The following is a 23351-nucleotide window of genomic DNA, read 5'->3' on the forward strand; positions in this document are numbered from 1 at the left end:
ATCAAAATTCAAACTTGTCCTCACTTACTGAGGTTATTCTGGGCAAGTCACTTATCCTTTATCTCAAGGATCAAGTGAGATAATAAAGCACTTAGCATAGAAACTGGCGAATAATATAGGTGCTTAGGAAATATTTTCTCCTTCCCTGCTTTCCCTCTCTCATTCTTGCTTAACAGTAATCCTCCTGACTGTTTATTTGGTCAAAGTGCATATGCTTGGTGGCTTGGTGGTACAGAGGATAGTGTGCTGGGTCTGGAGTCAGAAGAGCCAAGTTCAAATCTGGCCTCTTATTCTTGCTGCCTGTGTGATCCTGGCCTAGTCACTTAACCCTGTTTGCCTCAGTTTCCTCTTCTGTAAAATGAGCTGGAGAAGGAAATGGCAAACCAACTCCAGTATCTTTGCCAAGAAAACTCCAAAAGGGTTCATGACTTAAAAATGACTGAACAACAAATACATACTTAGACTAGCCTCCCTACATCACCTCTGCAATTAGAATCTTGGTCTTTACGACTTGGTTCAAGAGAACCTTTTGTTTTTGTTTTTGTTTTTGTCAGGGCAATGAGGGTTAAGTGACTTGGCCAGGGTCACACAGCTAGTAAGTGTCAAGTGTCTGAGACCGGATTTGAACTCAGGTCCTCCTGAATTTAGGGCCAATGCTTTATGCACTGCACTATCTAGCTACCCCCTCGAGCGCCTTTTGTGAATCCTTTTCTGGTCCTCAATTTGTTAGGGCTTTCTCCCTCAGTTTTCCATGAAGAATACTTATATAATATTGTACTTGGCCCAATAGTGTATAAGGTTCTTGAGGACTGGGGCTATTTTATTTGTGTCTTTTTATTGCCCAATGAGTTCTTTGTACATTTTTTTAAAAATTGGACTTGTGGTAACTTTTTTTTGATCAGTGCAAACTAATACTCATTTTGCAATTTGCAGCCTTTGAAACATACCCATTAGCCTGATACATAGCGTGTTTGTTTGAATTCAATTATTAGGGGTCTGGGCATCTAGAAGGATTTCAGTCAGTTGTTGATAAATTTTCCACACTTTATAGGTGGGTAGCTCATGGATTAAATCAGTGACTAAATCAGCCTCTTGTGCTGTAGCCACAATGACTCTTCCTAGTTAGGTAGGGAATACCTTGTCCCATGGGCAGCCATATTAATTCCCCAGTTTCTGCCCTTCTTTCCTATGTTCATGCAGAGCATTTTTTTTTTGTGGGGCAATGAGGGTTAAGTGACTTGCCCAGGGTCACACAGCCAGTAAGTGTCAAGTGTCTGAAGCCAGATTTATTTGAACTCAGGTACTCCTTTATCCACTTCGCCACCTAGCTGTGCATGAGCGCGCGCACACCCCCCCCCCCCCATTCTTTATGGTTTGCTTAGCATACATTTCTTGGAGAAGAATAGGTCTCTTCCTTCCCTCCCTTGTCACCCAGCTATCTGTCAGTTTTGCTTTGTCCTTAACCCTTGAGCCTCTGGACAGTATTCCCAAGATGGGGTCTGAGAATTGGTCACAGGTGAACAATGAAGGTTTCTGCAAACCCCCAGGACATATGTTCTACTCTGCCCCTCTCCTCCCTCTCTTTTAAAAATATGAAATAGGGGACAGCTAAGTGGTGCAGTGGATAGAGCACTGGCCCTGGATTCAGGAGTACCTGAGTTCAAATCCGGCCTCAGACACTTGACACTTACCTAGCTGTGTGACCCTGGGCAAGTCACTTAACCCTCATTGCCCCACAAAACAAAAAAAAAAAAACAAAAATATGAAATATATGTTCTAGGCAGGAGGACCTGAAGGCCAACTAGTGTAAAGAACACGGAGGAATCCCCAGGAAGTTCCTTCTTCCTTCTTGCTGTTACCACTTATTCTAATCAAGCTAGATCGTGCTTTATGTTTTGTGTGGTTGCTAGAAAAATGACACAATTCCAAAATGGCTTTAAGATGTCACTGAGATGTATGTTGGGTGAAGATTGCTCTGGAACCTGAATCCCTCCTGAATTAAACAGAGGGATTTATTAAACAAAAGTTTAGCATACTGTTCCTTGAAACAAATTACCCAGGTTTCCTTTTTTCCTTTTTTTCCTCCTGTCACAGTGACTAACCTCTGTAAGGTGGCAACAGCTTAACATGTAGGTGTCCCTCATTACAACTACCTCCTAGTTTGTATGCCTGCAGGCTTTTTACTAAATTGCCACAACAAGGGACTTTTGTCCCATTTGTGACCTATATCTCTTGAGTGGCCCTTGACGCTCTTGGGAGTTAAGGGGTACTAGATATAGTTTCTCTATCTTTTGAGGCATCAGTACTACTAAGTTTTATATAACAGACCCTTTCCTCTCACTTTCACTAAAAATACTGTGTAGGGATGATCATAAAAAATAGCTGTTTTGTTTCTTTATGGCACACTAACAATCTGATCTGAAGATTAATCAAGGTCAGACTTGGAAAAATCATCTGAATCTTGTGAATACTGAATGAAGCAAATTTCAGATGGATTCAGCATTTTAATTTTTTCTTTGGGGGGGCATTGTGTGGAGACCACTGCTCCTTTCAGATTGAGAACTAACCCCCACCTTTTGTAATAAAGAAAATCAACTCATCAAAAATCCTAATAAAGTGACCACATCTGACCATGTAATGCAGTAAATCTGCCCACTGTTCTTTGTCTCTAGTGTGATTTGAGGAGAGTGGAATATTTTATTATTTCTTCCCTTGGAGCATCTTTGGTTTTTCAGTTTGCTCTGTTTGGTATTCTTTTAGTGATCTTAAGTGCTTACTAAATATTTCAGATTTTCCCATCATTTTTCTATTGATAGGTACCTACTTTGTTTCTAATTCCTTTCTATCACAAAGTAGTCTGCAACAACTCTTTTGTTATGTATTAGACTTTTGTTTCTACTTTTGGCCTCCTTTTGTTAACAAAGGTTATAGAAGGGGCAGCTAGGTGGTGCAGTGGATAGAGCACCAGCCCTGGAGTCAGGAGTACCTGAGTTCAAATCCAGCCTCAGACACTTGACACTTAATAGCTGTGTGATCCTGGGCAAGTCACTTAACCCCAATTGCCTAACTAAAACAAAAACAACAACAAAAAAACCCCACCAAAGGTCATAGAAAATTGAGTGATTTCTTGCAAAATTCCAAATTTATATCCAGAGTGATTGAACCAAATTTACAAATTCACACCATCTTTCCTCCAACAATACCTGTTCCCATTTCTTTGTCCATCTTTGGACATTTTCATGTATAAGGTAAAAGCTTCAAGTTATTTTAATTGGTATTTCTAATTTGTTTAAAATGTGAAATTAATTAGTCTAACATAATTTTAGATTAATTTAATAAATAAGAAATAAATTTAGTAAAATTAAAGTAATTTTTAAATAATTTTATTTTAGAAATTTTTCTAAGCATCCTTTGTTAATATTTTGATGCATTTTGTAGTGACGGGTGGGGGTGGGGGTGGGGAGAGTAACTAGAGTTAGGAATGCCCGGTATGGGTGGTGATGGCAATGGCATGGTAAAGATTACTAGGCTAGAAGTTAGGAGACCCTTATCCCTCTGGGCCTGAAATTTTCCAACCTTATAAACAGAAGCATTTATTCAGGTCACGGGTCCTTTACATTTTTGCCATGGCCTTGTGTGGTGGCTTCTGGTGAAGCCTATGATCTCCTTCCAGGATTTTTAATTGCATGAAATAGAATACATAGGACTATATAGGAAACCAATGATGAAAACCAAGTGGTTATCAGTGGAAAAAAATTTAAAGCACAGATTCCCCAGATTAAGAACCTCTGGGCTAGATAATCTTTACATTGCTTTCTTGTTCTAATCCTAAATAGTTCTTTGGATGCATGTTGGTTTCAAACCCATATCAAAGCACTGCCAAGAAGAGGAGAGGTTATTTATCTCTTGTTATGCCATGAATTCTAGTCATTATGTGAAGGGAAAGGAAGAATCATTTATTTAATGAAGAGTTCATATTTTATTCCTACGGAAGTACTTCTTTTTGACTAATGTGCAAACATATGTTTGCATACATATTTATAGAGACATGGGAATGTCCAGTCATTCTTTGCAAGTTGTAAATTATAGGTCTAAACCTCCTAAACTTCTGCTTGGTGGAATTGATTTGTAAACTGGCAAGTTGAAGGAAGGAAGGAAAGCCATTAGGATCATGAAACTGGGATTATATCTCTCCTTCCTCTTCTCTTTTCTCTATTATTCTCCTCCCCTCTGCCTTCTTCCCTTGTCTTTCCATCTCTCCTCAACAACTAGACAAAGGAATAGAATACTTTTGGTATAAATGTGGTCTTTTTTTTTTTTTTTTGCGGGGCAATGGGGGTTAAGTGACTTGCCCAGGGTCACACAGCTAGTAAGTGTCAAGTGTCTGAGGCCGGATTTGAACTCAGGTACTCCTGAATCCAGGGCCGGTGCTTAATCCACTGCACCACCTGGCTGCCTCATAAATGTGGTCTTAACCATAACACTTTCTCATACCACAGAGGTGACTTTGGATTCTTGGAGTCTCTGCCAGTGGAATAACAGTTCGGCTGGTCTTGTCAGACTGGAAAGACTTTCAAATACAGTCTTTACAAGAGATTGCATATGTGTCATTCAGGGACCAGACTTATTTGGCATCACCACATTGGCTGTGGGATGATGAATTTTTGGTTGCAGTAATCCTGAAAGCCCACTTATTATAGATAGGTTGTCATCCTCATTGCTGGAGAGGCGGGGGAGGACTTTTACTAAGTGTCATGGATAAAAGTAGGTACATTAAGGGGCAGCTAGATGGCGTAGTGGATAAAGCACCGGCCCTGGATTCAGGAGTATCTGAGTTCAAATCCGGCCTCAGACACTTGACACTTACTAGCTGTGTGACCTTGGGCAAGTCACTTAACCCCCATTGCCCCACAAAATTAAAAAAAACAACAACAACAAAAAAAAAGTAGGTACATTAAATTTCATGTTGACTTTGTCCCTGAATGTTAAGGGTCTTTACATATTTGGCTCTTCTGAAAACTTAAGGTATCTGACAGGTAAATTGTTCAGTCTGTGTTGAGACTTGTATTTCAGTTTCTCCTGACCATCTCCTTAACCCATCATAGCTTTTTTTGCCTTTGTGCCTTGGCCCAGGCTGTCCATACCTCCTGCACCCTCAAATAACTTTTTTTTTTTAATTTTGTTGAGGCAATGGGGGTTAAGTGACTTGACCAGGGTCACACAGCTAGTAAGTGTCAAGTGTCTGAGGTTGGATTTGAACTCAGGTCCTCCTGAATCCAGGGCTGGTGCTCTATCTACTGTACCACCTAGCTGCCCCCCTCAAATAACTTTTTTTTTTTTAATTTTAGTGAGGCAATTGGGGTTAAGTGACTTGCCTAGGGTCACACAGCTAGTAAGTGTTAAGTGTCTGAGGCCGGATTTGAACTCAGGTACTCCTGACTCCAGGGCCGGTGCTTTATCCACTGTGCCATCTAGCTGCCCCTCAAATAACTTTTAATGTGATGAGTTTGAGGTATGGTGGAACGTCCCACTGGAAAATGTCAATGTGTGGAGGATTGTAGCTTACAAAAGAGATTGGAATTAGAAATAAATGAAATCACTGAAAGAATAGTATTGGGGGAAATCATTTAGAACAATATCCTGAGATGGGGAGCACCTATTTTTTAGGTTTGGTATGGAAATGAACCAATAAAGGAGATAGTGGAAGGATGGTTATAGAAGTTGGAGAAGAGGCAAGATAAGAAAGCATAGTAGCCGCACTTGAAAGTTAGGATTTTCAAAAAGGAAGAAGTGGTCCTAGTACAAATAAGTACAGAAGAATGAGAATAGGGAAATGGGAAGTGAGATTAAATATTGAGGTCATAGTGTTCTTTTCTCTTCACAAACCCAACTTTGTATTTACTTTTCTATGTACATGTTGTTTTTCCCTCAATAGAATGTATGGTTTTTGTTTTTGTTTTTTTTGGTTGGGCAATGAGGGTTAAGTGACTTGCCCAAGGTCACACAGCTAGTAAGTGTCAAGTGTCTGAGGCTGAATTTGAACTCAGGTCCTCCTGACTCCAAGGCCGGTGCTCTGTCCACTGCACCACCTAGCTGCCCCCAGAATGTATGCTTCTTGATGACAGGAACTGTTTAACTTTTGTGTTTTTCTCTGTAGTCTGTGGCAAAGGTTGGTTTTTAATAAATGCTTGTTTAAAGGGGGAGAAACCAGTGGAGAAGGGAAATATGAATGTATAAGAGAGAGGAAAAGCATGTAATATATAATTGATGCAAGATTAACCTTGGAAAGAGAGGAAGGAAGGAGGGAAAAGATGTAAGATGAGTGAAGGAGCTCCCATGATATAAGCCCAGTGGGTCATACTCCTTGTATCCCCTACAGAGCCTAGGACAGGGTAAGGTACACAGGAGATAGCATCAGGATTGAAAGAAGTATAGATGAGAATCATTCAAATACTACTACTGTGCCTTAGGTAGAGTATACTCCTTTGCTATCTGTCTGGGTCTCTCCCTAGGCATCCCACTTACAAAATCAAGCTAGCAGAGGAATGATGGTCAGGACTCCTTCTGTCCCACATGAGATAGACTTGAAGTCTGGGATCTTTTGCTCAGAATAGAATCCTTAGAATTTACTCCAGAAGTAGAAATGCCTTATAGTGATGATGGGAAAGGTGGAGGTTGAAATTTGGAAGGGTCCTGGAAGCATTTATTCATATCCATTATTATTATTTGGGGGTGGGGTGAGGCCATTGGGGTTAAGTGACTTGCCCAGGGTCACACAGCTAGTAAGTGTCAAGGGTCTGAGGTCAGATTTGAACTCAGGTCCTCCTGAATCCAGGACTGGTGCTCTATCCACTGCACCACCTAGCTGCCCTCATATCCACTATTATTGAGGGAAAGGAGTCTTCTTTCCAGTGTGACCCCAACCCCCATATCAATCGCCTGACTTTTTTCTCATTCCCATGGATGTGACTATCCACAACAGCAGCCATAGGAATGCACAGAGCCCTTTTTTTTTTTTTTTAAACTATAGGTGCTTTGGAATCTATTTTTGTTTCTGAAGCCAGGGAAAAGGGGTGGGGGTGGGGGGGATAGGAAGAATGAAAAAGGAAAGGGGAAAGAGGATGCAAGAAATATGGAGCACCTTTCCAGATGAGCTACAACTCAATTTTAGAGTATTTTTAGCCACTGGCTGCATCCAGCACATGGTAAAAGCAGAAATAGAATGTAGATTTTTGTTGTTGTTTCTCTTCGGGATCTGACAGTCTCTGGTTTTGCTAAAAAAGAGAAAAAAGAAAAAGGGAAAAAAAAAAACCCAGGGTATTGGGATAGGGGGAGGAAAGATGGAAAAAAAGAGCATGTGGGAAGCAAACAACTTCTGCTGTTTTAAAAAAATCATCCCGATGTACATCATTGTAAATTAGGAATTATTTCTGTTGGTGAAAATTCTTTATGTAAATGTCACTGCGTATCAGCATTACAAAGTACTTCTCGTTTGCATATATAATCATGTCATGCTGTACAGGGGGAGTAAAAGGGGGAGGGGTAATTATGTTTTAAAATATCATCTTGATTGTTTTTCTCATTCCCTGTGCAGGCCCGGTAACTCTTAAGCTTTTAAAGAGCCTGTTTCACTCTCTCTTTCCATCTTTCAGTTGCTAGTTGGTCCCTGTCCCTTTGCTTGAATAGACATAATTAATATAGTAAATGCCACAGAAGTCTGGAAATGTCCCAGTTGGGCCTGCCCTCTTTGGGTGGGTGTCATCAGAAGCAGGGGTATGTTCCTTGACCATATTTGAATTGGAGTGTGTTTTCAATCGTATTTCACATGGGGTAGATGCAAAATGGACACTTAGCCGCTAGCTTGCTTGATAGGTAGATAGTTAGATCAAACCATGCTGTCCATCCCTCCTTTATGTTAATACTCAATAATCATATCTTTTGTTTAGGAATATTCTTCATAAAAGGCTTTGTTTAGATATTTGCAAAGAAACATTTGTTGTTTTTAAATGGTAAAGAGAATCCCAAACAGGTGCACTAGTGATTCAACAGGAAGGTTTGGGTCCTGTCACTTGTAAGGCAAAAAATCATTTTTAATCACTTGCTGTGTGCTAGGCACAAAGCAAGAAGCTACATGGAAAGGCTCAAGCCATCCCTGTCCTCATAGAGGACATTCTAATGGGGGAAACAGTGTGCAAACAACTGCGTATGGAAGACAGAGAAATTATTCTTCCCATCTCATACTGGCCTATGAAATGGGAGAATTAATACAGTGATGTCCTCATGAAAGATATTCACCAGGAACACTGATGTGTCTGACATTCAGGAAATCTGTCGGCTGGTCCAGGGATGAGCCATTGTTCTGCACTCTATGCAAAAGAGAATAAGGACAAGGAAACATGAGATTTAGTTCCCAAAGAGCTTCCTGTATAGGCCTTAAGGTCTGTATTTTAAATAACGGATATTTATTAAGCTTCTACTCTGATAAAGGTACTGTGCTGGGCACTAGGAATTCAGACAGAAATGAAGAATAGCTACTACCATCAAGGAGTTGGACTGTATTCTCCTATATCCTGGTCTTCATCAAGTCATGCCTCTAATTGAAGCTCGTATTGAAAGCTGATTGATGTCTTGGTATTTCTGTTTAATTCAACTCAAGTATATTAAGGCACTGTGCTAGGTGGGGCAGTTCAGAAAACAACCCCCCATCCCCCCCTGGAATGCTTATATTGAGCAGACCAATATGTGTACATAAATATATGTGTCTATAATAAATGCATAGTAGTGGGGAGGATTAGCAATGAGATGAGGGAACATAGGGGATCACTTAAGTGATTGTGGGGAGGTAGTGGAAGAAGACACCAATGGAACAGCTAGTAGTATAATTTTTCTGTACCATAGACTGTATGCCAAGAAGAAATGTGAAATAAGGTAGGAGAAATAGAAGAGCCAATGAAAAGGAAGCCTATGAAAGTTTTAGGGCAGTGACATGGTCAGACATTTTTTTTCTAGTTTTCCTCATTGTCATTTTATTTTATCTTAAATAATAAGCATTTTTATTTGTAGTTTTGAGTTCCAAATTTTATCCCTTCCCTCCCTGAGGTGATAAGCAATCAGATGGATTATACATGTGCAATTATGTAAAACATTATCATATTAGTCATTTTGTACAAGAAAACTTGAATAAAAGAAAAAAATGAAAGTGAAAAATAGCATGCTTCAGTCTGTGTTCAATCAATATCAGTTCTTAAACCTATTTCTTTTTTTTATAATTATGAAAGTATTTTATTATTTTCCAGTTACATGTAGAGATAGTTTTCAACTATTTTTTTTTTTTTACGGGGCAATGGGGTTAAGTGACTTGCCCAGAGTCACACAGCTAGTAAGTGTCAAGTGTCTGAGGCCGGATTTGAACTCAGGAACTCCTGAATGCAGGGCCAGTGCTTTATCCACTGCGCCACCTAGCCGCCCCATCTCAACTATTTTGTTTTTATAAGATTTCTAGTTTCAATTTTTTTTCCCTCCTCCCAACAAGACAGCAAGTAACCTTATATAGGTTATATATGTACAATAACATTAAACATATTTTACATTAGTCATATAATAAGTGAAGAATCAGAGCAAAAAGGAAAAACGTCAAAAAGAAGAACAGCACCAAAAACAAAAGAAATAGTATGGTTCAATCTGCATCTATATTCCACAGTTCTTTTTTTTTTTTCCTTCTGGCTTTGGAGAGCCTTTTCCATCATGAGTCCCTTGGAACTATCTTGTACCATTGTATTGCTGAGAATAATCAAGCTTAGACCTATTTCTTAATTTGGGGGGGAGGGTGAGGCAATTGGGGTTAAGTGATAAGTGTCTGAGGCTGGATTGGAACTCAGGTCCTCCTGAATCCATGGCCAGTGCTCTATCCACTGTGCCACCTAACTGCCCCTAGACCTATTTCTTAAGAAGATTTTGGTAGCTATATGAACAATTCTGGGGAGAAATGGAGGTAAAGGCAGGAATAGCAGTTGGGAGGCCCTATTCTAGCTGGAACAGTGCTATTGAGAGGCTTACAATGCCTATAGGAGAAAGGTGTTCTGAGTGAGGCAACAGGAAGAAGAATCTTCCTGATTCCAGGCCCATCATTATTATTATCCTCATGTGTAAACTGAGGCAAACAGGTTAACTGACTTGTCCAAGATCAAAGTGTCTGAGGTCAGATTTGAACACAGGTTTTTCTAATTCTAGGTCCAGCTCTGTATCCACTGTGCCACCTAGCTGCTTCTCTTGCTCTTTGCTGTAGGAAGCCTGTTCTGATCTCTACTTCCCTCCCCACTTCTAATTGTCGATATTCTCATTGCCCTCCTTGAATTCCATGCCCTTTCTCTTTCCCTCCTTTCTTGAAATATTTCAGTTCCTCATCAGCTCAGTAGAATATGAGCTTTTTGTGGTCAGGATCTATTTTCCCTTTTTGTCTTTGTATACCCAGTTCCTTTCATATAGATAGGGTCTAAACCTAGGCCTTCCTGGTTCAGTGCCTGGTATTTTATGATTTGCATTGATGTAGAACAGTAGTGTCCAACTCAGATATTACCAGGAACCACTAAACTGTATGTACATAAGAATCCCTGCTGGTATCATATTGACTTTGAAAACCACATATTATCATTACTATGTTTGCTTGTATTTTTATTTATTTTCTTAGATCATTCTCAGTTGCATTTTAATTTGGGTTCATGCCTTGGGAGTGTTGGTGTGTGTGTGTGTGTGTGTGTGTGTGTGTGTGTGTGTGTGTGTGTGTGTGTGTGTGTGTGTTACTTCTCAGAAGAGATGCAGTATTCCACATCCATGATCCCCTACTTCTGAAAAGGGAAGTGCCTTCTCTTATCTCTTCTTTGAGGCAAAGTTTGATCATTAAAATACACAGATCAGGGCAGCTAGGTGGAGCAGTGAATAGAGCACCAGCCCTGGAGTCAGGAGTACCTGAGTTCAAATCCGGTCTCAGACACTTAACACTTATTAGCTGTGTGACCCTGGGCAAGTCACTTAACCCCAATTGCCTCACTTAAAAAAAAAAATACACAGATCAGTTTCAGTTTTCATTTGTTCCTCAATAATACATGCTTATTTTAAAATGAATTGTTATTATTTTTTGGGTTTAAATCACTTGCATTTCTCAATGTTTATCCCTCTCCCATTTATGTGAATGCCATTCTGTTAGTCCCCCTTGTAATAAACCCTCCTGTATAAAGAATTAAAAATAGGGTGGAAAAAACCAGTTCAGTAAAGTGCACTGATGTAATCTTTATTTTCCGTGGGGCAATGGGGGTTAAGTGACTTGCCCAGGATCACACAGCCAGTAAGTGTCAAGAGTCTGAGGTCAGATTTGAACTCACGTATTCCTGAATCCAGGGCCAGTGCTTTATCCACTGCGCCACCTACCTGCCCCGCGCTGACATATCTTGTTTGTTTTTTGGCCAGGCAATGAGGGTTAAGTGACTTGCCCAGGGTCACACAGCTAGTATGTGTCAAGTGTCTGAGGCCACATTTGAACTCAGGTTCTCCTGAATCTAGGACTGGTGTTTTATCCACTGCGCCACCTAGCTGCCCTTGCGCTGACAGATCTTAGAGTTCAATATCATAAAATCTCTTCTTTGAGCCAGGATTGTTCACTTAGAATTTTGCAGGATCTCATCTGGATTTTGTTTTTGTTCTTTCCACTTATCTGGTCTTCAGTCATCGTGAATATTGTTTTCATGGTTTGGTTTCTTTCACTTTATATCAGTTCTAGGTATTCCCTTACTTTGTAACTTGTTAGTCTTAAAAGAGTTGTTTTACATGTAATAGGCACTTTATAAGTGTTTATTGGATTGTGATGGAAAGAGATTAAGTGACAGAGCTGTGGTTACACAGTAATTCTCAGTCCTGAGATTTGAATCCGAGTCTCCCTGCTTCAATCTCTTATGCATAAATAAATAAAATTTAATAAATGCCCATTGGATTTGATCTTCTCAGGTTCACAAATTCATAAACTTGGCTTTATGGATCTCCAGGTTAATTATCACTACTTCCTCCTGACTTGTAGAATCACTGAATTGTAAGGTCATCTAGTCCACCTCATACCTTATTGTGAATCCTTTCTACAGTATAACATGTATTCATCTAACCTTTGCTTCAAGACTTCCAGTGAAGGACAACCCACGTAGCAAGTTTTTCCTAACATCCCTCATCCTTCTGCTTTTTTGCCTCTGAAAGTGACAGCTTGATCCATCAGATTGAAGTGAGGATGAATTCCACCAATCCATCCACATTCTCATCCTTGTTCTCCTCATGACCCAATGGCAGATCTAACCAAGAAATCTGCCACAGTTGGGACTCAGTCTATCCATGGGATTGAGGCATCAGGCAGTGAAATCTAGTGTCCAAGCCAAGGTTAGGCTATTTGTTATTGTATGCAAAAAAAAAAAAAAAAAAGATGGTGGCTAGTTTTGCAATAAATTCAGACTCAAGCAGAGTTGAAGGACAGTAATAAAAAAATAAGATAATTTATTTTCTTTAGATTAGTGCAATTTATAAGACTTAATCAGTTCAACACATGATTGTTAGATGACTATCCTTCTACTTGGTTATGGATGGTGTGTGAGAGAGAACAAGCAGCTAGATGGCAAGGTGGATAGAGTGCCAGACCTGGAGTTGGGAAGATTCATCTTGAGTTCAAATCTGGCCTTAGACACTTATTACTGTATGACCCTCAGCAAGCCACTTAACCCTCTTTTCCTTAGTTTCTTCATTTGTAAAGTGAGCTGAAGAAGGAAATAGCAAACCATTCCAGTATCTTGGTCAAGAAAACCTCCAATGAGGTCATGAAGAATCAGACACAATTGAAAGAAAAGAGTGAACAACAACATTCAAGGAAGAGGGGTGGAGAGGGGGAGAGAGAGAGGAAGAGTGAAAGGGGGAAGGGTTTTGGGGAGATTGCAGGAAGAAGAAAGGATTCAATTACTATTGAGAAATAATGAATGTAATGGGGGATGGGAAAAATTCAAACATGAAACCATTATGTCATGAGTAATTTCCCACCTGTGCCACACAGCAATAGGGAATGGGTTTATAATTTCTTACATAGAAAAATCTCAAATGTGGAAACCTATTCTATTGCAAGGCAGCCACTTTTCTGCCCAGGGATGATACCATCAGTGTGTCAGAAGTAGGCTGGGTGCTCCTGGCCAGCTCTCTGTGCTGCAGCATACTTACCTCTAACCTAGGCCACATAGACAGACAACAAATGCCAGAAGGCAATTAGAAAGTGGAGTGGTGTCTGTGGGCTGGAAGATGGTCAGGGAAAGCCTTTTGGAGGATGAAGAGGCTGAGCTGGGCCTTGAGGGACGGGTAATAATACCCGTTATACAAAACTATGCAAACTTAGAAAACACTTTCCTAGCCCTGTGAAGTAGTGCTGTAAGTGTTCTTATCGCTCATTTGGATGGGATCATAAATTTACGGCTGTAAGAAATGTTCATGACCATCTAGTGCAACCTCCCTTCCCATTTTGCAGATGAAACTGTGATTTAATTAAGGCCACAAAATCGTAAAATCACAAAACCAAGACCTGAATCTAAGTCTTCTGTCTCAAGCACTCAGTTCATTAAATAAGGATAGAGCTTAGTTAGGTAGATTCAGAAGGGAGGGGAATGATTGTTCCAGGTGGTGAGAATGACCGTCAGGTCGAAGGGAGGAAATGAACTTCTGTAGTGGAAGGGGAGATACAACAAGAGCAGGAGACCCAGCCCTGGTAGACCCTGGAGTACTGTGCAATGAAGTATGGCTGGAGCCTCTGGCCAGGGAATAAAAGTCATTGATCTGGGCCATGTGACAAACTAGGAAAAGAGGGATAACTGGGGTGTTGTGGTACAGGTTTGAAGGAGAACAACTTGTGTCAGGGTCAGAAGAGATAGTCAACAAACTTCCTAGGGAGCTTAGGTGTTGGAGGGGGAATTTGGCTTCAGATTTTAATTTTTTTCGTGTGTGGCTGATTGCTGCTTTTCAAAATTCATCTGTCATTTCCTTCAAGACAATACAAAGTAAAGATAGCAGATTGAGAAAAAACTCATTGACAGTGGCCATATGTACATGTGTCATGTGTTGTTTCCTTGCCTCTTTTCACCGGCATTGTACTCTGTCACTGCAACACAACCCTCTTGAGCCTTCTCTAGTAACAAAGAAAAACAGTTTAGTGAAAGCAAGCCATCAAGCAAGTGACCTTGGAAGATGAAAAAGCATCGTGGGGCTTTCTTTCCCCCCCATCTAGCCTTCCAACTCATAGACCTAAAGCTAGAAGAGACCTTATAGGTCATCTAATCAAGTCTCTTTTTGCAGATGAGGAAACTGTTGCTAAGATCTTTCTTGCCCCCAAGGTCACATAGGTTCTTAAGTGCTAGAACTGAGGTTGGGACCTGAGTTTTCTGATTTTCTCCAAAGCCTTTCTATTACATGGTATTAGCCCTCTGGGAAGGAATATTTCTTCATTTATTTTCTGGGACTAAGATTATTTGTTATAATTTCTTAACATTTTCCTTCCTTTGTTGTCATTTTTTTTGTTTTTTGTTTTGTTTTGGTTTTTTTTTGCAAGGTGATGAGGGTTAATCTTTTTTTTTTTCTGCAGGGCAATGAGGCTTAAGTGATTTCCCCAGGGTCACACAGCTAGTGTCAAGTATCTGAGGCCAGATTTGAACTCAGGTCCTCCTGAATCCAGGGCTGGTGCTTTATTTACTGTGCCACCTAGCTGTCCCCCTTTATTGTCTTTTTTAAATATGTGATTTATATTTTTGAAAAGCTAACAACATACATAGAAAAGATAATAGCAAGGGACAGAGGACAAAGAAATCACTGCTGTTATTCTGTTAAACTTTCCTTTTCAAAGTAAGAAAAACAAAATTTGGCTTTATTTTGAATCTTATTCCAGGCTCTGTTCCTTTGCTTATATTTGTTGAGAAGGATAGTTCATAATGAGACAGCTTAGAGAGGGTGTGGCAGACGGGGAGGATCCATCTATTTTATTGGGCTACTTGACTTGCTTAGAGCTGGCACTTTGGAAGGGAATGGAATGATTACTTTGTTTTGAAGGCCAGGTGGGTTGGAGCTAGTCTCACCCTTTGGAGAGATGGGTGGTAGCAGAGGGGAGCCATGTGTTTGGAGAGAGGGAGAATTGGGCTGCATGCACATTTGCCTGGCATAGAAGCTGACAGGATCAGTATCCTTGAGAGGTAGGGCAGCATTCATTGGTTGATTTAGTGACCTACCCATTTTCCTCAGCTAAATTCCTTCAATCAACCTATAATAAAAATGGCATTAATAATGACTATAACCCTTTATATTTTTCAAACATGGAATTTAATAAACATGCCCAAAGCTGTCTTTTTTGAGCATTTGTAATGAATCCAGATCTTTACATGGGCACTGTATGGATGATGAAGCAGTTGGATCACATAGAGAGTCAGGAAGAACCAAGTTCAAATCCTTCCTCAGACACTTATCTGGGTGTGACCATAGACTGGTGTCTCAACATAAGTTTGCTCATCATTTCTTTTTTTTTTTTTTTGGTGAGGCAATTGGGGTTAAGTGACTTGCCCAGGGTCACACAGCTAGTAAGTGTTAAGTGTCTGAGGTCAAATTTGAACTCAGGTACTCCTGAATCCAGGGCCGGTGCTTTATCCACTGCGCTATCTAGCTGCCCCATCATTTCAAGAAATGATGATTCTAATGGTATCTACCTTGCAAAATAAGACAGCATCTATAGTGCTCTATAAATGCTAGCTTTTATCCTAACTTTTAAAAAAAGGATCTGATCTTGACCTTGAGGAGCCACAAGTCTTGTTGAAAAAGGTGAGACTTTCATAAGAAACAATTAGAAAAGGGTAAGATATGTGATAAAAGAGAATATAATAGCCTGGAAATACTATGCTTGGGTGGTGGTGGTGGTCCTTCCTGTTGGAAGAAGAGTAAAATGACATCACTGTGATAGAGGTTTAAAAAAATGAAAAGCTCCTTGGGAGCTAGAATCCCAGTGCCCCCATTTCAGTCATCCCTTGAAGACTCCCAGCACTAACGGCTACTTGGACCTTTTTTACTCAGTAATATTTTCTTCCCATAACAGTCACTCTTCTGTGGGCCAGCCAGCATTTCTGTCTGAGCCACAAGAGTTGGTTCCCAGATGTAAAGGTCTCTCAGCTGGGTTCTAGGTTTAGTTCCGCCATCAATTTAAAATACTGTTTTCTGCCAGAGGACTCTTTATTATATAGATTTCCAACCATTAGAAAAAGAGAAGAGGGATGAGGTAATCCCCATTTTGCCTCCTTTACCATATTGTTGAAACCACATGAGGGAGAGATAGGGATGAAAGGCACTTTGTGAACTGGAAAAACGACCACAGGAAAGATAATTCCAGGATGGTTTTCTTGGGGATGCATTAGGTTCTGAAAGCTAACACTGGGCTAACCTGAGAAAATTTATAATATCTTTTTATCCCTAGTGCAAGAGAAACCAGAGCAGATTCCTCTGGAGAGCCGCTCTTGTGTCCTGATCCGAAGAGACCTGGTAGCCCTTCCTGCAAGTCTCATCAGCCAAATCGGGTACCGCTGCCACCCTAAACTCTACTCAGAGGGTGACCCTGGCGAGAAGCTGGAGCTTGTTGCAGGTAATGCCACAGAAGGTAATGCCTCTCCTACCTACCCATGGTGCTCATAGTCCCCTTCCTCTTAGGGATTCACATGTACTCCCTCCCAGTTCACACCCCTCCCCCCCAATATCTTCAGAATGCTAAGCAGAAGAGGAAAACTGAATCCTCCCTGTAATTTTAGAGATTGCGTGCAAATGTCCTTTCTTTTATTTTCTTTTCTCTTCAGAACAGTGAACAATGTACTCATCACCAATCAGTCAAAAAAAAAATAAAAAAGAAAGGATAGAACATCTTAAATTTCCCTTAATTTCCTTTTAGAAGAATGTGTCATTAAGAGAAGTTATTCAATTGAATTAATTTAGCATTTTAATTGAATTCCCCCGGCTTGTATTCTTCCTGATTGGTACGGGCTGCATCACAATTGTATTTTAATTTAGGTTGCAGACAAAAACATGTTGTGTATTTTTATGATTCTTTCCCCCCTATCCTCCACCCCAACTTCTAAGTGTCAAATTACTGCATTCTCAGGGTAATGGTTTTAGGTTTTGTAATAGCAAAGGCAGATTGAGAAATTTGATTTCTTTTAAGAAAACTAAGCAATAATTTGATCTAAAAGTATATTAGCACTTTGCCTAGGATGATCATCTTTTCTATGTTCAGAACTGTTTTCTCTTTTTTAAAATCTGATGGGGATGGAGTATCTTTAAGACCTTTCAATTAAAAGATCATCCATCCAACCCTTTCACATCTGAAAACTTGTCTGTGTTAAACCATTTTTAAACAATCTGTTCCCTGTATCTGTCAAATGTGTCAACCAATAATGACCCTGACATGTACCCTGCCCCCAAGTGGTGGCAGAGGAAGGCTTGTCTTTTCATCTGATTTGGAAATACCCTCCTGAATTCCTTGGTAGCTTATATGTGCTAGAAAACAGCCTGGATGGCTGAAGGAGCAGGTGACTTGACCGAGGACATATAACTAGCAGGTGATGCAGGATACTGAGGGGTTTTTCATTACTAAAAAATTATCCTTTTTAATATTGGGCCAATTCACATCATATCTCAGCACAGTCCCAGTCTTTAAATGTTGCCTAGAGATTAGAGGCACTGATTTCCCTGTTGGAGTATTCATACTGGACTAGTTTACAATTTGTAAAGTTTCTTTTCCTATAAACAGAAAATGTTGAGTAAGTGATTTTTTTTTCCACAGCAAGAACCTTTAATCAGCCAGCAGCTTTCTCTCTTGATTTTTTTTTCCTCAGCCCATAGTGAGGAGATTAATATCTATTCAATTAATAATTTCTTGGGCTTGGTGAAGTATATCTGTATTTATTGTGTTTGTGTGTTTGAAAAAAATTACTCTCTGTCTGTTATACCTGATTGGGTCAGCTGGTGTGATCTGGGAAGATCTTGGTTATAAAAGAAACCACAACAAACTAATTACTTTCTCAAATTTAATGAAAATGACAAGGATGTCTGCCTGGTTGGGGTGGAGGGAGGCGTCAAGTGCACATACCTAGTTGATTTAGTAAAAGGTTTTTTTTGTACCAATATCCCAGAGATGTTTTCACCAACTAGGCTTTTTCACACCATAATCAATTATGAAAACTTTGTCATTTTCATAACCACAGTTAAAGCATATAATAGGAGGGAGTCTTTCCAAGTTCCAGTAAGCAGTAGCGCTCTGTAGGAGAAATTATGGACGTGGCTGGTCACTAGGAAGACAGGAGTCTTTACAACAGTTCCAATGCCCACCATTTTGAACCCATCTCATCCTGAAGGTTTCCACCTTCCCTCCAACCAGTGGAATTATTTCCTAAAGAGAAAAAATTTTAAGTGCTAATGTTTCATGTTTTCCCCCCTTCTAATTTTGAGACTCTAATCCATTATGGATCCCAGAGATGATGAGATTATTTGAGTACAATTAAAAAACAAACTGAAGGAAATTCTTAGCTCAATGGTGGAGTTGTGGCAAGTGGAATGTCAAGAGCTTGATGAGCCTTCCACTGGTTGTGTTACACAGCTAACATCTTTGAAGTAGGAATGTCCTTTGGTAGTAAGATAAATAAGGAGAGGAAGAGATCCAAGAATCAAGACTTTTGTGGGAATGGTCATCTGGATCAGGTGGGAGAAGGAAGAAAAGCTACAAAGGAGTAATTAGAGAAAGAAAATTTAAAAAGTATGCATTTATAGCTGGGAGTTTCAAGAAGAAAGATTTACTCACAGTCACACAGTGGCAGAGTCCTGAATAAATTTGTAGAACTTATTTTTTCCCATGTTTAATATAAACTGAAACACCAGTTGGATTTATTATAGATTCCTAAATGATAGGCAGAGCCCCATGGATGGGTGAGAGGAACTGAGAGGTTGTGGGTTAGTGTCATGAGGAGGATGGTCAGTGGTGCCATATCCATCAGATTTCATGTCAGAGGAACCATGGGACATCATGAAGAGACATATCTGCATTGTTTTGATGCCCTTCCACCATCAATGCATTGGTGCTAATGGTGAAGATCCATGCAGGGAATTCTAGATTTTTATTTATTTATTTATTTTTGTTTGTTTGTTTGTTTGTTTATTTATTTATTTATTTATTGCTTCAAGTTGATATAGTTTCATCTTTGTATAAGACCAAAATCGGGAGAATTTTCTTCTTCTAGTATCACCACCAAAGTTTGCGTTATTTGATGGAGGTTAGGAACTATGGGAACATCAAGTAGGTGTTGCTTAAAAAGGGTAAAACTCTTCAAATTAATTTTTTTTTTGTGGGGCAATGAGGGTTAAGTGTCTTGCCCAGGGTCACACAGCTAGTAAGTGTCAAGTGTCTGAAGCTTGATTTGAACTCAGGTACTCCTGAATCCAGGGTCAGTGCTTTATCCACTGTGCCACCTAGCTGCCCCCTAAATTAATTTTTAAATTCATAAAATTTCTCTTCTACCTCCCTCCTCTTTTTAATAAATATGATTTGTCAAGCAAAACGTTCCCATATAGGCTATGTCCAAAATATGCCTTAATCTTAACCATTAGTTCTCCCATCAAGTGCAGATAAGTAGCATGTTTCATTATGAATTCTGGAATGATGGTTAGTCATTCTATCGATCCTCATTTTTTCCAAATATTTTTCTTTACATCATTACTGTTACTGTACATCATGTTCTTCTGCTATGGCTTACTGTACTGTGTCACTTCATAAAATCCTTCCCTAGTTTCTTTGAAAATGTCTCTGTATTTTTTTTTTTATAATACAACTATCTCCTTGTCATCCACATAACATAATTTGTCCAGTCACTCTCTAGTTTCTGGATACTCCCAGTTCTTCCTCACCACAAAAAGAGTGCTACAATTCAGTACTCTTTTTTTTTTTTTTTGGTAAGGCAATTGGGGTTAAGTGACTTGCCCAGGGTCACACATCTAGGAAGTGTTAAGTGTTTGAGGCCAGGTTTGAACTCAGGTCCTCCTGAATCCAGGGCTGGTGCTCTATCCACTGCACCATCTAGCTGCCCCTCAGTACTCTTAATGGGGGGAAAAAATCTTGCTACATCTCACTTGCTCCAAATTCTTTTTCAATGGACTTTATCTAGAGCATAGTGGTGTTTCTTTGAGTGAAGATCAGTAGGTCCTGGCCTTGAAGGATTAGGCTTGAGGGTTTTACCTTATGTTCTAATTTGCTACAGGGTCTGGAGTCTATATCACACGGGGTCAGCTGATGAACTGTCACCTATGTGCCGGTGTGAAGCACAAAGTCTTACTGAGACGGCTTCTTGCTACTTTCTTTGATCGGTATGTCTTTGAGAGGATGGGTAAGGCCCAGATTGGGCTTTTTAACATTTCAGGTTTTTTTTTTCTCCTCCACCTGTTTTCTATAACACTTTTCAGTGTTTTGGAACAATTCCTTCCATATTTTCATTTAGTGTAGTTCTTTTCTCCCCCTTTTCTCTTTTTCTTAAGTATATAAGCTCAGAATGCTGGAGCTGACCACTAGGCATTTTGTAGGTAGGGAAATTGAGATCCACAGAGAATTGATGATTTGCCCTTTATATAGCACTGGTATTGGACTCAAATATAATCCAATCCCTACTAGAAACGTTGACTTTAAAAGCACAAATTAACATTGTTTTTAAAATTAATTTGTTCATCACTTTCCAGTCCAATTTTAATCTGATTCTGGATGGCTGAGTTTGATAACCCCTGACCTAGAGCACAGAGATCACAGAGTAGCGAAGCTGGGGATAGAAGAAAGGTATCCTGATTCCCTGTCCAAGATTATGTACAACCAATGGTTAATCTTAGGCTAGCCTCCTCAGTCACTTAGTGTTTGAGCTGTATCCATCTTGCCAGCATTATTCAGGGAAGACTCAGAGAACTGCCAACCACCTTTCATATTAGCCAAAGTAGATTCTGATTATGAAGGTAAATCTGCAGAGAAGCCATCCCTTATAGGAAGCATTCCAGCAGTAAATATTTGCTTGACTTTGGCAATGATCCTTTCCACCTCTCTGTGAACTCTCCTTTGTGTTATCAGGATAACAAATAATGAGTTGATTATAATGTGGGTTGTTGACTTGGATTTTTATCCAGAGTCTTAAGAGTATTTGCTACCTTCATCTTTTCTTTTTCCTCCTTTCTCCTGCAGGAATACACTAGCCAACAGTTGTGGGACTGGAATCCGCTCTTCCACTAGCGATCCCAGCCGGAAACCTTTAGACAGCAGAGTCCTTAATGCCGTGAAATGTAAGGTCCAAGACTCAACAGGAGCAAGGGTTGTGGAGAGTCTCCAAACACGGGAGGGGAAAACCAAAACAATATCCCAAACCTCCAGGTTATGGATTGTGCCATCAATATTTAACTCGTTTGGTCCTTGTTCCTGAAGATTTGAGTTTTCTGACTCCTCAGGACCTCCATATAGCAAGTTCCCACTTAGATAAGACTCCTGTAACAAACAACTTTTAGGACCCTCTTCCGACATTTGCTTTTCCTTCTGGTGTGGGGATGGGATGGGAGAGATTTTGGTAGCTGGGTTAGAGTGACCTAAAGGCTTTGCAAGGCTCTTGGGCTCAAAGTTGTGGTGTATGCATTTCCTCAGCCTGGCCTCCTAGTGACTGATAATTGGAGCTGCTGATGCATTTCCCTGGAATGAGGCTTTTCCGGGGAGTATATGAAGCATTCATTTTCAGCAAGTGGGTGGAACAGGATAAAGGAGCAGTCTCCAGAATGAGGTCTCAAGGTGTTAACTTTTTTGGTGGGTTTCCAAGCTTGATGATTTCAGCTGCAAAACTATTTTAATATGTGAAATAGATTTAATTTCCTTTTTGAACAAACCCCCCTATTTACATTTTGTGGTTATTTTAAGTCTTTGCCATCTGCTCGGCCATCTTCTCTTTCATTCCTGGACTGGGATAATCTAAAGGCGGTGAGCACGGCCTTGCTGGGTGGTAGACTGCCTTCTCCTCTGCCCACCCTTCTCCTCCACCCACTTGAAGATGAGAAGGCATGTGGATCAGCCAGTTAACTCCATCCATTTCTCCTCTTCTCCCCCCCCCCATTTATCTTACATTCCTGTTTCTCAGTCACAATAGCTAATATGTAATCCATAATTTTTAAAAATGGCTCTAAACTGTGAATTTCTTTGTTTTGAAAATTGATGTCACTCCAGAAATTTCGGAGAGTAGTAATTTGGGGACATGCACCAATCTTGACAATAGAGATTTATATTAGGCTAAGGATTATTTTAGTTTAAATTACTGCCTTATTGCCAGATTATTAATATGTTAGACATGGGGACAGAATGCTTCCTCATAGTTTATTCTTCAGTCATTGGAGTGGGAAGGGTCTTATTGTTGATCTAGTTAAACCTGTATTGTATTTCCATGTATTTAGCATTTTTTTTTCAATTTTTAAATCACTTTAATATCCATTATCTCATAACAAATCTATGAGAGAACCAGCTGATATTACTCCCGCTCTGATGAGGAAGCTGAGACCAAAAGACTGTAAGCTCCTGCTAATGCTTGAGCTCTGAGGAAATATAAGGATAAATATGATACCATTCTCTGCCCTCAAGGGATTAGTCAAGATTTTTTTACTCAAGGTCACATAGTAAGTCTGTGGTCAGGTCTAGGAATGTTGTGTCTTAATTGGAATTCCATTGGCCTCTTCACTTTGAGACCACATGCAGGTGTCCAAACACGATTTCAGAGAACTTTTCTCTTTTTCTTTCTCTGCCCTTGTTTTGGCCATCTCCTTCCCATGTCAATTTATTATAGCCAGAAATTCTCCCTAAAAGGTAAGTCTTTATATTTTCCAGTAAAGTGAAATTTCTACTTATGAAGGAATTCAGTATGAATCAAGGATGCAGTGTTTGGGGGAAAATCATGCTCATTTTCAATAGTGTTTACTACACTGAAATTGACAGCTGATAAATTATAGTTAGCCTCTTTTTATTTTAATGCTGTCAGTTAGATAAATGGATGTCATTGGCTAATAGTTTTTTAGACTCGGTGGAACCTCATAGGCCATTTAGTCCAACCCTCTCATTTGACAGATAAGAAAATTAGGCACAAAGATTATGTATTATGGACCAAGTTACACAGCTAGTTAGTGTCTGAGGTAGGATTTAAACTTCCTGTCTCCAAATCTAGCAACCCAAGTCAGAAATGGGCAGCTGGGTGACACAGTGGACAGGTTGCCAGGCCTGG

At 39.9% G+C, this 23351-nt stretch overlaps 1 protein-coding gene across 4 annotated transcripts in view; it reads left to right on the forward strand.

The window, feature by feature from the left end:
* The window catches only part of NACC2 (NACC family member 2), a 130156-nt gene that overhangs the window by 100367 nt on the left and 6438 nt on the right, over positions 1-23351 (forward strand). For all 4 annotated transcript variants that reach the window (XM_043982866.1, XM_043982869.1, XM_043982868.1 and 1 more), the window contains 3 exons: positions 16511-16675; positions 20331-20436; positions 21290-21387. In XM_043982866.1, coding sequence (XP_043838801.1) covers positions 16511-16675; positions 20331-20436; positions 21290-21387 — 369 coding nt within the window. The remainder of the gene's footprint in view (positions 1-16510; positions 16676-20330; positions 20437-21289; positions 21388-23351) is intronic.

Source organism: Dromiciops gliroides, chromosome 2, assembly GCF_019393635.1.
Source record: "Dromiciops gliroides isolate mDroGli1 chromosome 2, mDroGli1.pri, whole genome shotgun sequence".
Taxonomy (NCBI): domain Eukaryota; kingdom Metazoa; phylum Chordata; class Mammalia; order Microbiotheria; family Microbiotheriidae; genus Dromiciops; species Dromiciops gliroides.